Raw genomic sequence first — 16908 nt, forward strand, 5'->3', positions numbered from 1 at the left:
GCACTAGAACAGTACACTGGGTACCTGTGGCAGGGGATACAGGGGTGGCTTCTTTGAGAAGCTGCTATGTCCCTCAGGGCCAGTGCCAGCCAGCTCCAAGTCTTTAGTTTAACTTCTTCATGAGTCTAAAAACACTTCTTAAGTAAGGAGGGAGAAAAATTGAATTGGTTGTGATGGCTGAAATGGTCCTGAAATAATCTTTCTGGGTTGTGGGAATGTTGTAAAACAAAAGTTAGTTTGTACTTAAACAAAGAAATTGGGTTTTTTTGTGTGTGAGAATAGAATGGGGGAACAACGGGCATGGCAATCACTTACCTTGTAATCTTCCCTGTGTTTTGACATACCAAACTTTTATATTGGAAGCAAGGTTTTTTTAGTAATTTCTTAACTGATCGGCTATGAGGTCTGTGTTTCCAGCTACTGTTATGTTCCCCTTTTCTGCTGCTACTGTTTCCCCTATGGAGTGATCCAAGAGGACTCTCCTGTTTGGCCAAGGCTTGCCTTGAGGTGCTCACATGAGCAGGCACTTGCTTGTGGGGCTTTTGCTATCAGATGAGGCTTTTGCATGCACAGAGAGCTCTAAACAGAAAGTTAGCAAGTGGTCAGAGAAGGGTAGTATAGATTAAAGTGGGACATTGCCCTGTAGAGGTGTATGACCTGGATGCAGTGATCCAGTAAATCTTTCAGGGTTTGTGATGATCTTGGGTCATGTGCCCACACAGAGGCCGAGTGCCCAAGGGCATTAACCTTTCAGTTAATAGCCCACTAAGAGGAGAGAGGTGGATTGCAGGGAGCTTTATGCAGGAAGCTGGAAGAAGTCAGAAGTCTCTCAGGCTGTAACCCAGAAATAAATTTCTGTAACAGTTGACAAAATTACTAGTGGTGCATCTAGTGCCATCTAGTTTCATTTGCTTAGATTAAATGGGCAAGTAGAAATGCAGAGGAAGAAGGAAAACTGGACAATCACAGCAATGAATATAAAATAATGTGTTCTGAATTGAACCTATTATTCCTCTATATTAGTAAAACTTGAGCTTGTATTTGAATGTTTTTAAAGATTCATGCTTGATTGTACAGTCAAAAAGACAAATCTAATGGAAAACAATGAGAACAGTGTAAAAATCCATTGTGTGCTTCCATTATTCATATTGTGTTTTTGGATTAGTTATCTCCTCCCTTCTCATTTCTTCTTATGATTTTTTTTACTAATTAAAAGTATAAAATAGTTTAGATATGGAGCATCCCTGAATAGATCAGAGCTCTTGCTCTGAAGAAGAATAAGTATATGTGTGTTGAAGAGGTGGGTGTAAGATGGAAGCTTGTAAAGTATGCTTTGGAAGTGGAACAGAAATTAGTTTATCAATCAGTGTTTCCATTTGCTCCTTAACAGCAAAACTGAAAAAAGAAACATTTGAAGTAGTTTATTTTTCCCCACATGAACATTAAGGAGTAAGGGGCTTTGTAAGTTCTTTATAGTACTGGGATGTATAAGTTGGGTTCAGAGTGTGTTCAAAACACCACTTGCAGGACCTTCTAGAAGACTAACCTCAAGAAAACCACGTGTTTCTGGAAGCCCATAGGTTTTATAGGTTTTAGGCAAACGTATTGCTTATTATGTTCCAGTACCGTTTTTACGTAAATCCAATGTTTCCAACTCTTTGCATATCTCTACTGTGTTATAACATAGCCGCATGAGAGAAAAAAAGTAACTAGTTTTTATTGTTCAATGGCAACAACACTATTACAATATATGGTTGCCTTATCAGGAATAGAAACCCATGGATTTTAGGATTGATTGTCTAAACGAGTAAAGTGCCCATGAGCTATGGTTAGTTTCAGTAAGGTTTCTGTGGGAAAAAAGGCTCACACTTTAGAATTCTTTAAAGGTTTAATGAGGGATAAAAGGAACAGTGAACAGTGCTGGGTTTGTAGCCGTAGGTAGAGGCACACCAGTTAATCACAACAACTCTTCTTAAGTACTTCTTCCATTGCATTGGTCAAATATGTATTTATAAAAATTATACATATTCAAACATTTCTTTTAACTCATTTGTATGTTCTGGGAATTCTTTAGCATGGTTTGACCCCTACCTGCTTTTTTTAGTGTATGCAGTAATGTGCATTGTCTTTTTGAGAGTCGTGTGTCACTTCCTCACAATGGCCTCCCATTCCATGGTTTCAGCAGGCAACAGTTATTGATAGTCAAAGGCAGGAGTCCTTATCAATCCATTCCTCAAATGTTATCTAACCATGCAGATGGTTTTAGCTATTTCCATTAGTACTTTAAATCAATGTTAGCTATTTTACAAATATGTCTGAGTTATTCTCGTATTGTCAGTCAGTTACAAAAATAAAAGTATTAGTTATTATTTCACAACTGCAGCTATTTCTGAAAAAGTTAACATTTTGCTAAAGCTAAAACTGTAATATAGGTTTAACACACTATTTACAAACTAAAATATCATCTATAAATGATGTACAAGCTACACAGGTGCCAGGGCATTTGCCACAAAAAGCTGACAAATTATACTATATCAAAAGCAGTTAGAAATGGTTGCAAACTGTGCTGTATCAGAATTGTTAATAATAATTTGCAAAAGCCAGTACGTAATAGCAAAAGCTAACAGCTGTATAGTTATTTATAACAGTTTCACTTTCTAGTCTGAGGTTAATAATACAATTCTTGCCAACTGAAGCATCTTGTTTGCTATACATCATGCTGAAAGCAGTCCTTTTTGAGTTTGAATACCATAGGTTCTCCTTGACAACTTTTGTAATATGTATGCACTTTGATTACTGCTGCTGGCTCAGCAAAGCAGGGAATCATAAACACGGTGTTGTTCTTAGTAAATCTGATTTGTATTTGTTGAAAGATGAATGTAAGAGTTGGCACATATACATCCAAGCTTGTAGCACTTTAAGATCTCTAAAACAGGTATGAAAATCACTGGTTATATTAAAAAATTCTAGCACGTACTTTTTTATGCCTCTTTGTAAGGCAATCCTTCCTTCAGGCAGTGTTTGGCATTTAATTTAGGCTAGACACAAAGGCTTCCAATGAGCTACTCTGTGGCACTTTCCTGAGGTGAATGACTTGTACAGAAGTGCCATCTCAAGCTTTTATGGAGGTTGCTAGCTTTGATGTCTGCTGTTTTGTGTAGAGCCATGTAGTATTCCCTCTAAATAAATATTAAGAGTAATGACTCAATAAAGCGGCCTGGCCTGGCTTGTTTTAGTTACAGAAAAGTAAATTTGATATAGAAGCACAGGTTTTAGTGTCTATGAATGAAGAGAGATTGAAGTCATGGTCTTCTCTTGTCACTGGTGCTTGCAATTAGCATGTCACTTTTAGTGTACTGGTATATACTTTAATGCTGCTGAATTACCTTTAGGGTACTTCCCTTAGCTCTATAAAAGATAATGACTAGTCAGTTGGATGTTTTCCCTTTCAAATAGGCAATGCAGGGCGCAGTAAAATAGGGAGGTGTGCCAGGCTATAATCCTGATAAAGTGGGTGTATGAGTGAACAGTGTTCACCAATCTTTTTGGCTTTTGCAGCTTCCATTTTTGCTCATCTTCCTTTTCTTCTGGCTTTGAGTGGATTGGCAAAATACTCAAATTCCTCAAGGAGAAGTAGGCAGATAGACACATGATGGCTTCTCTTTTCATTTTTGGTAGCTAAGGTATATTTCCCAAACCTGCCTGCTTTAACCAGTCCATTGCAGATTGTTCATACATTCTGTTTTTAGCTTTTCCTGCATCTAAAAGACTGAACAGCAACCACAGTTGTTCAGAGCAGCAGCTCTGAATTAGTATTTCAGTGTTACTTTGGTGAGTATACTTTACTGAAGTTGCTGGTTGTCTGAAATGAGTGTATAAACAGTGAGGCTTGAGAGTCTAGAAGAGTAACAAAGGACAACATCAAGAGCTGCTCTTCCCTCTAGTATGTGAACATGTGATTGCTCTGGAATAGATTTCTTTTTTGGCATCTGGCAGAAGGGAAACAAGACGACTTTATAAGGTATTTAGTTAAGCTGAAATATATTGTGCTTCAGGATCTCAAGTGGTAGTGTGCCTTCTAAATCTATCCTTGGGATGTACTGAACCATGGTGTGGCAATATTAGCTGAGCTCTCAACTCATTTTGGCAGTCAGGAGTTGCTAATTTAACATTGGTCACCTTTGTGTAGATGAGCATTTGTAATCTCTAGGAGGCAGGATCTGGAACCAGGAGACACACTTGACCAGATGAACCTGAACCTGGTAAAGGTCAGTGTTAGTTGTCATTTTAAAAATGAGTATTTCTTCTTGGTTGTAAAATTTAATCTCAAAAAGAGTAAATGCGATTTAAATAAAGATTCTGTCAGGACTTTTTTTGAGGCAGATGAGAACTTAGTAATGATGGTAGGGGTTTCTCTGCAGTTTTATTAAGTTCTTTCTACAAGTATTTCTTGAGAAACCCCTACCATATTACTAAACTAAACTAAAACAAAACCAAGACTCACTGAGTCTCCCAAGCAAAAAGGGTCAAAATTGAACAAAAATTCTACAAAGAAGAACCCCCAAACCAAATTTCTGGTATTGACAAGTTGTGTGTGATTGAAAGAATCTTTGAATTAGTCTTAATTAATTCTCAAACAATGTAGGCGTTGCTATATAGAGCTTACAGTATTTTTAGAACTTAATTTAGGATTGTGCTGTCACTTTGAGTGTGTATAAATATATATAATTGTATAAACTTGGCAGCACAAACTGCACATTAGAGCTTCATGTAAAGGTCAGGTGTATTGAATCTGATACTATTTTAACCTATATTTTATCCACAAAATGTTAAAAATAAGTGTTACGGCATGAAGTATGCTGTACTCCTACTCAGTGTCTGCTGAACAATTTCACAGGGATGATAATATACTAGGGTGTAATGTACTAGTTAGTGTTCATGCAAGTGATGCCTCCTTAGAACTTCAAAGATTTAAAGCACTTCTTTTAATTTGCTCATTTTAAAATAATTTCCTGCAGGAATAATGCAGGACAAAAGTAAGTTTACAATGTCTGTATTCAGTAAGGAATGAGAAACACAGATTAGCTACTGCTGTGTTGAACTTATAACACTTGAAAGCAAAAGGCATTTGTTTAGCATGTTCTCTGTACCTGGTTTTCTGTTGTACCATAGTGGGTATGTCAGTCTCTGAAACAGACTAATGCACAAATTCACTTAGTGGATATAAGTTTAAGAATAGCAATTGGGTAATAAAGTTATTCTTCATAGTTTTGGATTAATATGAAATACGTGTTTTTATATAAATTTTATATCAATGATAGCAAAAACTAATTTAAAAAAAAACAACTTTAAAAAAATGTCACCAAAAAAAGGATTAAATTATTCCAGAAAATAAATATGCTGGGTTCTCTTGCTTCTCATAAAAGAGAATTTTCTACCCTTTTGAGTATACCTTTTGAGTTAGCTTCCCCCCATTATTTTTTAATGTCCACATCATCTTGAAGACTGTGGAGATCTTGTTTCAGTGACTGGCAGGAATGGGTGAAATATTTTATTCATGTGCAGGTAGCTGTGGAGTTTTGATAAAGCCCTGTGAATACTCATCCATTTTTTTAATAATCTAAGGACATGTTGGCTCCTTCACATGGCTTTTTAGAGGCATCTGGACAGCCTCATCATGGCATCATCTGCCTTCTTTAGCACTACTGGATGCATTGTTTCATTTTTCAGTAATTGTAGTAAGGTCCTCTGTGGACCTCTCTTCTCTGAACTTTGCCACTGAGCATGAAGACCTGAGAGGATGGAAAAGATCTTTCTAATTGCTGACCTTCCTTAAAGCATTTGCATTTTGTTTTTGTGCCTCTCCCACTGTACCTTAGGGCGAGTTGAAAGGAGAAAGGTTTAATTTCTTGAAACTTTTGTTTCACTAACTTTTACTCTGGAGTTTAATTGTTGAGCTCTCATTTAAGGTGCATGTTTGGAGGCATTCCTGTCTCTTAAAATATCTACTGTTGAGATATTCCTGGCTTGTTTTGGTCCTTCTTTTGAGATGCAGATATGAGGACTGTTTGTTACATTCATGTATAAGATCTGGATCTTATAAATGCCAGATATCCCTTTGTGATGGAATTTTATTGTCCTTTTGGACTGCAGCTGAAGAATCTGGATTGAATTTCAAACCTGGATAATTGCTAGGTCCATCTTTTTGGGTTTTTAAAAAATATAATAAAACTCAGTCTTCAGGAATGCAATTCCAATACTTACTTCACATTTTGGAGTGGATATATTGATACTACTTCCATAACAATGCAGTTTCAGTGTTGTACAAGGAGACAATTCAGGTTTCTGTTTCTGAGAGTGGAAGGAGTGGTATTCATTAGAACAAGAATATGCATGTAGCAGACATGTCACCTCCCAGTTGTTTCATGCTCTTTAAAATGGAGAAAACAAGGCAATTACACACATTTAGCAGGGATCTGTACTCATCATGTAAACCAAGCAGCCTTTTTAAGTGTAAGGTGCTTAAGTATCCTGCTCTTAGGCATGGAACAGTTTCAGATGGGAGGCTGTAAGCGTAGCATGTTCTTCCTCAGTCAATACATTGCAAAGCTGGAATTGGAAAGTAAGGGTCCAGATCTTTTCTAGTGAAGGATGTGAAAATATATGTCTAAACAGTCCTTTGAAAGACTAACCCTTTAAGCAAACAGTTTTAGGTAAGATGGCAGTTTTCTGACTGAGTAGTTAATAGTGTGTGCATGTGGTACTTGGGTGCATACTTACCCTGTTTTGGTTAACCTCTGTTCTTGAGCATAGCAGTAGTGTGGGTGATCTGCAAATGAGTGCTGGCAGTGGATGCACTTAAAGTGGTTGCTGTAATCATCTATTCTAGTATATATTATAAGGAATTTGTTATTAAGACCTTTTGTAGCTGAAGTTTGACTCATGTTGTTAACCAGTTCTGAGAACATGCTTTAATATTTCAGAGCTTTAGAATGAAGTTAGAACAAAATAATTTACTGTTCCCAAAATTCACCTTTTCCCTTAATGGGATGGGTGAACATGAAGGAGGAACAGAGAATTATATGAATATGCAGAAAATGAACTGAATGCCAGCATATTCACATAGGCTGATAATGGCCTTTTCTTCTAATGATGCTAAATTTGGTTGCAATTTGCAGTACAGCTTGTTGTATATTGTTGCTTTAACACTGGTTAAACTAATTCTCCTCAGTACAAATGCTTGTAGTGTATTTTTTTCCCTATATATAATTGCCCTAGGTATGTGCTGAAGGGCTTCTTTATCTGTTTAGGCTTCCCAAGTTTACTACAATTTTTTCTTGAAAGGAGTATTTATTACATTTGAGCTGAGCAGTGCAAATTTGTCACAATAATGCAATCGCTAACTTCTAGATATTTCTGTTAGATATTAATTTTGTTAGCTCTTTTTACTGAGTATGGATGTTGGGGTGGGACCTAAATGTTCAGAGTTCTGGGTTGGGAGCAGCACTGAAAACTTCCTGACGAAGCAGATCAGGGAACTGCCCTTCCTGGATTATTTGTCAGCTCGTTAACCACATACATAGAAATTGAACCTTTGAACCTGAAGTGGTAAATATTATACCATATTGTAAAAGGCTGCTACTTCTGAGGCACTCTGTGCAGTCTGAGCTTTGTTGGCCCCCAAAAGCAGACTTGCACAGCTAGCAAGGATGTGTGTGTATGTGAAACCCTTCCTTTTAAGTTAAACTGAACTGTGGATGTTTATAGTTCTCTAATTTCAGTTTTTGGGTTTTCTCTTTGTGGTAACAGATAACGCAGCTGTCAAGGTTTATAATTATGACTGTATTACTTAAGTACAGATTCGTACTACAACTCAGATGTCTAAAGGAAAAAATAGTTCCCTGCTTCAGTTGATGTACTGCTCCCATGCTGACTGTGCTCAAAACAGGCTGTGTGTAGTCTCCATTGCAAACTCAATATGTAATCTTCAAAGGAAGTTTTAGGAAATTAGAACTGACTATTTTGGCATTGATAGTTTATTTCAACACAATTACCAAGGTGATGCTCTTTACCAATTGTTTGCCAGGAATTTGTTGATAGCTTTGTTCATAGCTGCTTCTCATGCAGGGTTGTAGGCCTGCATGAGCTGTGAGTGCACTTAAATCACTGAGCAGGTCTCAGTAGCAGGACACCTCTGCCAGATGGCTGGTGTAACTACAGGACTAACCCTTATGACTTTGAAGTTCAACCAAACTTTTGAAACTCTTATGTTGTCTGTTCTATGTATCCCTTCAAAACTGCAATTGTGTTAAAACAAAAAATAACAACTATAAATCAAAAAAATCTTTACAGAACTTCCAAAGCTTATACATCATTTACTTCTATTTAAATGAATGCTTTTGTTTTCATAGCAACCAGATAGCAACTGGAATTTTTAAACTTAAGAGTCTGAACATTCACTGTAGGTTAACCCATCTTTATTAAATAACCTGTCTGTCACTCTCTGTATTTCTTGTATCCCTGCCTGTCAGTACCCAGGAGTGTTTCTATTGTGAAGAACTATTTTGCATTAAAATTACTTGGCTTTTATAAAATGTACCAATACTCTGTTTTAAACCTTCTTAAAGCTTTGTTGAAAACCAAGCTGCATTTAATGATACAAGCATACTAGATTAATTACTTCTCATCTGGCAGTTGCCATCAACATCATGAATGAAAAATTTCTGATATGCCAGAGGCTTACTATGTATTTGCTAGGGGAATTCTGGTATGTTGTGTATAGCACTGATTATTTCTTTTATGGAGCTTTGAACCTGTGAAGTGCTCTACACTACTGAAATTTCTATGTGTAGGAGTTTTCATCGGGGGCTAATTTACTAGTTTTCACTTTTTTAAAACATACATGCAAAAACCAAACAAAACAACACAAAAAACAACTGAAACAGCTTGGGTACCAAGGCATTTGAAAGGAATGGAAGGGCACACATGTACTACTATTCAGATGGTGCAGCTTTTTCCTTCAACACTGCTTTCACCCTTATGCCATTACTATTATTCAAGATATATAACCTAGCTAGTTTGGGAGCATTTACAGTACAGTGAAGTTATTAATTACATTTGAGAAGTGGAGCCTAGTCAGGATAACTACATATAATTTTACATGGAAGGAAAACTGAGTGATGGTAGTGAATAAAAGCCTTTCAGTATTAAGCCTTAGAAGCTTCTGGGCTGGCAGTGCATGTTGAAATGGGGCTGTACTTGATCTGGGAGCAAAAGGAGCTGCCTTTGCAAAGAAACTGACTGCTGGTAGGGAGAATTGAATCTGAAAGGTGAACATTCTCTAATCAACTGAGATGCAGTTCTGCAATTTAGATCTTGTTTCTGATCTTACATCTCTTTTGCCCTAGTGTGGACTGGATCTTTTGAGTTGTGCTAGGTAACATTCATTTTCATGACTGAAACACTTTTCCCCCTTTAACAGTTTCCAGACAAAGCTGGGCTTGAAATCTATTTCAGTAGCTTATTTTGTTTAAGCTAATTTGAAATTATAATATGTGTCTGTGTTCAGTGCATCCTGAAAATTATTTAGAAGCTAGCTGTGGCCAACCAAGCAAGTAGATGCATTCTTATTCACACAATTTCACTGTTTTGCAGAGCTGATATCTAAAGTAACAGGATAATGAGATAAAACTTTGGGTGTATATAACTGTGTGAGCCAAATAGTACTGCAGGAACAGGTATCCCCTAATTGTTTCCCCACTGCCTCCTTTCCTTTTCCCCTTTGAAGGTTACAAGAATCTGCTGTGAAGGATGTGTTCTGCATATTTGCCAAGCACTTCTTGCCCAAAGCTGTTCCTTAAAGAAGGAGTAACAATAAATCTCTGATTTAATAGAGATTATAATTTTCTATATTTTTTCCCTTTATGTAGAATAACACTGCTGCCAATCAAAAAAATATTAGTGGATAAGTTATGCGGACATAGTAAATGGAACAGGAGCCTGTAATCTGGTGCATGTGAGAGCAAACTATTACTCTTTAGATATGTTGGTTTGAATACCCCTTGCTGCTATTTTCACTGTTAGCTTTTTCTTGAGATGGAATTACTAAGAAGACAAGTAAACAAAGTCCTAATTTTTATTTTCTTCCCTATAGGAGGAGGCTATGTGGAAATGTAGTGTAAAGTTAAACTTTCCTTTTGTGCATTAAGTTAAATGGAGTAATAACATCAAAACTGATGAAAGATAACTTTTGTAATGGTTTTGCAATGTGCATGAGGAAATTGCAGCATGGAATTTTGTTGGACTTTGGAATATTGAAAGCTCAGAATGTACATGCTTTTGTGTGGCATGAATGACAGGAGTTGGTAACTTCTTGCTCCCTTGGTAAAAAATAAAAAAAAATAGAATTTCTGCATGCAGATTGACTGCTGCATATTTTAAAAGGGAAAAAAAAAAACCCAGTAAGAGTATGATTTTTTTATTTTTTTCCATTACTAGTTATTTTGCAATCAAGTTTATTCCTCTGGTAGCTGGTGATATAAACTGTCAGATGCAAAATAGCTAGCTTAGGTAGTCATTGTTCTGTTAGGTTGTTCCATCAGTGTGTAATACTTTTGTTTAAATAGAATTTACAGAATATCTGCATATCTGAATGTATCATCAGTTAATTTCTTCAATTCCCAGAGAGTAAAGAAACAAACACCCATCAGATCATGCTGGAAGGAGCTTTAAAGCAACTTTGGAATGTGGTCAATCTAGCAGTGTAGACTACTGTTGCAGTACTTACTGCTGATTAAAACTACTTGTTGTTGATCCTCAGCTTGGGAAAATGTTACTTTATACTCCTGTTTCTTGCACAGTCTGCAGTGTATGTTTCAAAGGCTAGTGGTTAGGAAGGTGGTTAGTAATTAGTAAATACCTGTATCATCTTCGAACCTGTTAGATTTGGTTTATGTCAGTAAGATAAGCAGGAAAATTTAACTGTCTGAGATAGACTGCAAAAGGACCAAAGTGGAAAGTCCACAAAAACATGGTCCTAGTATTAAATAATGTGTATTACATGTCAGCATTGGCAGTTTCCTCACTATCTGCCACTGCATAAAGCAGAGCTGAGTGGATCCACCCTTCACCCCAGATATGATTAGGGAATTAAGTAAGATACTTGCTACAAAATGTTAGATCTCCTGTTGAAAAAAACTGTCTATAAAATTTTCCAGATGAGGATTACTGAATTGGGAAGATTCTGGCAGCATTTTCCTATGTTTAAATGTATGGCTTTGTACTGAAGTGTAGGTATAATTGCTGAGAGAAGGAAAAAAATGGAGAAATTGGAAACATGGGGTTCTGAGTAATCCCTGATATTGTTCAGTAGGTGAACTGCTTTTGTGTTTATTTAAGCTTTTCTTTGCAGTAAAAACAAAAGTGCTTAATTTCAGGGTCCTCAAACTTTCTAGCCCACACTGATCTTGTAAGTTGTAGTGGTGCGAGTCCACCACATAAGGAAGGAAGGAGTGGATCTTGGGAGTACAAGTTGTTTGTTGAATACACAGAAAATTGACTTCAAAGAATGCAGTGTTTAAGTGTAGAACTAGGACTTGAAACCATGGGCTGAAGTACTAGGAATATTTCACAGACAAGCATGTGGCTTGCTTGTCAGGTGTTGGCTTACTCAACACAGGTAAGCTGAACTGCAGCACTCTGGCATTTATTCCCCTCCAGATCAGGGAATGACTAACACAAATGTCAGTGGAAGCTTTAGGTCACCCTGGGAGAATCCAGGGAACTTAAAGATGGAAAGGACATGCTAGCTAATCCAGCTGGGTGTATTTATTTGCTTTGATATGGGAGTGTGCATAACATTTTGCTGAGCCTTCTGTTTTTCTCCAATGGATCATTCCGCAATTCTGTAGTTACGTTGGGAAGATTTCCTTATCATTCAGCCTCTGCCAGGTTTATTGTAGCACTACAGGATGCCCTTTCTTGTGGCATATCTTTCTACTTTCATTCCTTTGATATCTCATAATTTAATTCTCCACTGTAGCATATGTGTTTAGCTGTTCTCTAGTTTTGTGTTTCCCAAGGCTATTAATTTCCCTGTAAGTTTCCTGCATATGTCTTAAAGTTTCTGCACATTTCAGGTGTTCATGTGAAGACATTAAATGAAGACATCAAGCTTTTTTACTGAGTTCCAGTATGCAGTAATTCACTTAAGAAATCTACAAAATAGTGCCAGCCAGAACTTACTACTTAAAACATGCTCTTTCTTGTAAGTCACAGTCCAAGCAAATTATTCTTTTATGTGCTGTGTACTATGTTCCATTTTTCTCCTAATTGAAGAAACATAACCTGTCAGGCTGTCTCTGCTCCCTAGGCTAAGCTGGCCTTGTGCATGGAAAGTAATAGAAGGTCGTCAGTGTCAAATCCTCCAAGGCAATCTCTCCTAGTCTTGCTTATCTTACAGAAATCTTGGCTAAAATAACAAAGTCATTCAGCTGATATGTTTCTTGTAGGAATTACTTGTGCTTTGATTATTTTTCCAGGTATTCTTTAAAAATGCAGACATTCAGTAATAAACCATAGTGATAAATTGTAGTCAATCTTATGACAACCTTTTCAAGAACTGTTGTGTCTTTTCTTTTGTCTTTATTGGAAGCCATGTGAAACTCATGACAAAACTAAGTTTCAAGAAAGCAAAACAGCCCTTAAATTACCTTGTTTTAAGGTATTATGATGTCAGGCTCTACTGTGTACACTGGAAACTAGGGGTTTATTTTAGACCTCAACTGAGACCTGAAGCTTTTATGTTTTTAAGGTTTTATGTTACTACTTAAAGTATTCTTCTGACTTGGGAATAATATAATGTCCAAGTGGAAGTAATTAAAGCTTATGCTCTTTTCCTGTTAAAATGAAGGCCTGTTCCTGACACAGAAAGAGATCTGTGAGGTAGGTATTGATGGAGTGAAAGACACAGACTTCTGAAAAACTGATTTTTTTGATGTCAGAATTGGCTGTTTTGGAAACAATCAGATCAAGACTGCACTTGCCAGCTCTATTTCACGATACTTCAGCTTCACTGGATATTGTTCCAAGAATATTTTGAAAAGTATATTTTGGAATCTGGCGTGTGAATTCCTATTGGTACAAGTTAGCCTTTCTTTCACTGGTAAAAGGTAGGGATTTGGACAATTGTATGGACCATTTAGTAGCTGTTTTTGGGGTTGGGTGTTTTCCAACCCCGGGGTCTGCAGCTTTGTGTCCAGGTACTTCTGAGCCCCAGATGCAGAGTCCCAAGCTACTCACTAGCGAAGAACAAAGGCTTGAGATCGTGCTGCAAAGTTCCAAGGATAGCTTTATTGTCCTTGAAGGGAATGCTGGCAACGGTCTAATTATATCAGATAACAAAACACTTTATATAGGTTTCCAAAGGATTGAGTTTCTAACCAATAAAATCTACAACTTACAAACTAACCAATTATCTTAAAACTCTAAGTGAAAAAAGAACCAATTAACTTGTGACTTTAAGAGCCAATAGAAATCCTAAGAGATAACAGGGTTTTCAGTAAGGGAGGGGGTGTTTCGTTTGAAGGAATTTCTTTGTTTCATGGGATGGCATCCCAGGGGTATGCTTTAGGGAGTGTAACATCTTCTACACCATTTTACTGCTGGTTCATGGCAAACCAGCACTTGCAGTAGGATCAGAAAGAAACCTGGGCTGTGCAAGAGCTTGGCTGATAAGTATGACATTCTCCTGGCTTTGGGAAGACATTATTTATGTGCTGATGAATTGTTGGGAAATTTGTCATTGTCAATCTTAGTGTTTTGAAAGGATTTTAAGACTTTTTTTTTTAAATGTCTGTTTTGTAAAGAAGTCTAGAGACAGCTGTATTGCCAAAGAAATTTCACTGGGATTGCACAATATGCAGGTTGGATCAGTACTTTTTCCCAGTTGTATTTCTGGCAATGCTTCATGTGCTAAGCACAGTGTTTTCAGTCATATGCAGCGTACTTATCTATGCTTGATAAGAATGCATTTGTAGTCTCCAACCTGGGACAAGGCATTCCTAATGTACCTTAAGCTAATACATTCCTGAAATGAAAAAGACCAGTAGTCAAGAACACTTTTAAAAGAATATAAGAATTCCAAAACAAACTTAAAGGATGATTTTTTTCCTTTTATCTCTTACTAGTCTTCTAAATTCCTTCAGTTGGCAACAGGTTGCTTTCAATAATTGTAAGAAATGTCATCTTATGGCCAACAGTAATAGCCCCAGAGCTATTGGATAAAATACTGTCATAGGGACCAAGAATTCCTTGTTCTACAGAAGATACAGATGACATGTTTTAAAGACAGGGCTCTTCAAAATGCTTTTTGCATTGGTTTTCCTAGTGGACTCTTACCCAAAAATTTTAAGTGTTAGAGTACAAGAGTGGAAAAGAGATACCTAGCTAAGGGTTTTGCTTGTGGTAATGGTAATCTAAATGGTTTTGAACTTTAAACACCTTAACATCTGAACATTTTGAACTTTAAACATCTGAAGCTAGTACATAGTCAAATTTTTTCTTTTTAAGAAAAAACATAAAACTTTTTAAGAAGTTATTGGAAAATATCAGTTGGTGAAACAAGAGTCCTCTTATTTCAGATTGTGTATTTAACATCTCTGAAACCAAAAGCTATTGACAGTATTTTAAATGACCATAAATCAAAACTCTGAAATCTCTGGAATGTAAGCTTTTTCTGGTGCAGTTTCTAAGTGTTATATGTGCAAAGTAATTCAGGAAGTTTTACAGTTTCACTTGTGCACAGGACAGTTTCATTGCTTTCTCTGTGGTATTTGGTTAGTGTGTCTTTAACCTTATTATCTTGCTGCACGTCAGAACTGCCTTCATTACTCCTAGTCCAAAGAGTGGAAATGTTTCCCTTGACCAGGAATTTCCCTGGCCTCATGTTCTCTGCCTGGAAGAGGCACCAAAACAAGGGACCTGCTCGATAGGGTGGAGGTCAGTCTGCAGAGCTATGAAACTTTATTAAATTGGCCATGTTTTTGTATGCCAGACTGCTGAGGGATGAGTGTTCTGGTTAAATTGCACAGAAGGCTGGCTGAGACCTGGCTGGTGACCTGTGAGACAGCACTGTTACAAGGCTCTGTGCATGAAATGGTGCTAAGTACAGTTCTTTCATCTCCCTGATTGTGACTAAATTACAAATGTCTTTCCATTTTGCCTTCTCAAAGAGGTGGGTGGCATTTATTTTACAGCTGTGGCTCCTTACAAAACCAGCTGTGTAAGGGAGGTCCTGCCAAAAGAATCCTGGACTGTCAGTGTCAGCTGTCAAATCCCTTCAGCTTGGACCTGATAAAGCCTTTGGGAGCTGAAGGCAGTGTTGACACTTTAAATGAGATACGAATCATCTCTACAAATATTAGATGAGGTATTATCTTTTGCAGTTGGCTGACTAATAAACTGCATTCCTATTTTTTACCCTGCCCTTCAATGATAAATGATCAGGGTCTGTGTAAATCATACATTTCACAAAGATGTACAAATGTAATATAAACTACTAGATATGAGTTGTTAACTACTGCCTCTAAATGGTGACTAAATGTAAGTAATTGTTTGGGGTGATTAATGTCATTTTTATTCATACATATACTATGACTATAAGATGAAGAATTTTAAGAAGTAATTATATTTAAAGTATTCTGGTATTTGTCAAGATGAACTATTAAAAGACACTTGATTACTGTCTCTAAAGATGTGTTCCCTCGCTGTTCAAACTTCAGTCAAAAATCTGGTACTTACTGCCTGATGTATAAATCAACTTCAATCTGGAAAAGGATAACTGCTGAGTAGTGAAGTCTGTATGATTTGTCAAAATCTGTGTGATGTGCCTTGGGAGCCTCCTTGAAGAGTGGTAGGGAAATGTTTACATTTTACCAGTTCACATATATAATATAGATTAGTATCACTGCAGACTGAATGTTGTAAAATAAAACTGATGATGTCTGATCTTTTCTTTTCCAGACTATCATTTTATTCTGGCCATTCTTCATTCTCCATGTACTGTATGCTCTTCGTAGCAGTAAGTATGCTCTTTCCATCTAACTGATAGCAAAAGATCTGTTAGCTACCCAGTACTGAGTATTTGTGTAGCTGCTTTGTTCAAGGGGCATTGTTTTTGAAAATGCTTGTCTGGTACAGTTAAAGACTTCTCAACAGTAGCTGTAAGTTGGTGATACTGGGACAAGAAGTAGAATGACATTCAGTCTGCCTAAGAGAATATTTAATATGGTACTTGGCTCATTTGTTGTGTCTAAAATGAACCCAGTGACAGTTCTGAAAATTAAATTTAGTTCATTAAAATGTATAAGGTCTATAATACTCTTAAATTTATAAGACTTATAAAAATCCATAATAAAATATGCCTGATTTAATGAGATGTGCAAAACCTATTTTCAAATAAAGCAAACAAGAGCCTTAAACACTGGTGGCTGGGCCTTTAAGCACAAAACAGCAGATCAAATTCCTTTTTATTTTTTCATACATTTTAGGGACAAAGAGAGAGGAGTGAGGAAAGCAAGGACAGTAAATATTAGTGATAAATTCAGAGATGCTTCATTTGAAGATCATTATATTTTAATTGAAATTGTTCCCAGTCAACTAGGACAAATGATCTTCAGTCTTAGCATAAGGTTTGTAACATGAAAGACTGATTTTGTTATTCTCCCCCTGCTAAGTGGTAACACAGAAGCCATTAGCAACTTTATGGAATTTTGTTGCTACTGTAGTTGCATAATTAAACTGTGGTCTTGGGCAGAAGTTGCTAACATATGTACATTCCACAATTTTTACAAACCTCAGATTCAATTAGCTTTTTTGTCTTTGCTGCATTTTTAATTTTTTCACTCTCTC

At 36.7% G+C, this 16908-nt stretch overlaps 1 protein-coding gene across 3 annotated transcripts in view; it reads left to right on the forward strand.

Annotated features, from left to right (window-relative positions):
• PLPP1 (phospholipid phosphatase 1) overlaps positions 1-16908 on the forward strand; it is a 66669-nt gene that overhangs the window by 36374 nt on the left and 13387 nt on the right. For all 3 annotated transcript variants that reach the window (XM_079330424.1, XM_079330425.1, XM_079330426.1), the window contains exon 4: positions 16021-16078. In XM_079330424.1, the coding sequence (XP_079186550.1) occupies positions 16021-16078 (58 nt within the window). The remainder of the gene's footprint in view (positions 1-16020; positions 16079-16908) is intronic.

Source organism: Erithacus rubecula (genome assembly GCF_903797595.1).
Source record: "Erithacus rubecula genome assembly, chromosome: Z".
Lineage (NCBI taxonomy): Eukaryota > Metazoa > Chordata > Aves > Passeriformes > Muscicapidae > Erithacus > Erithacus rubecula.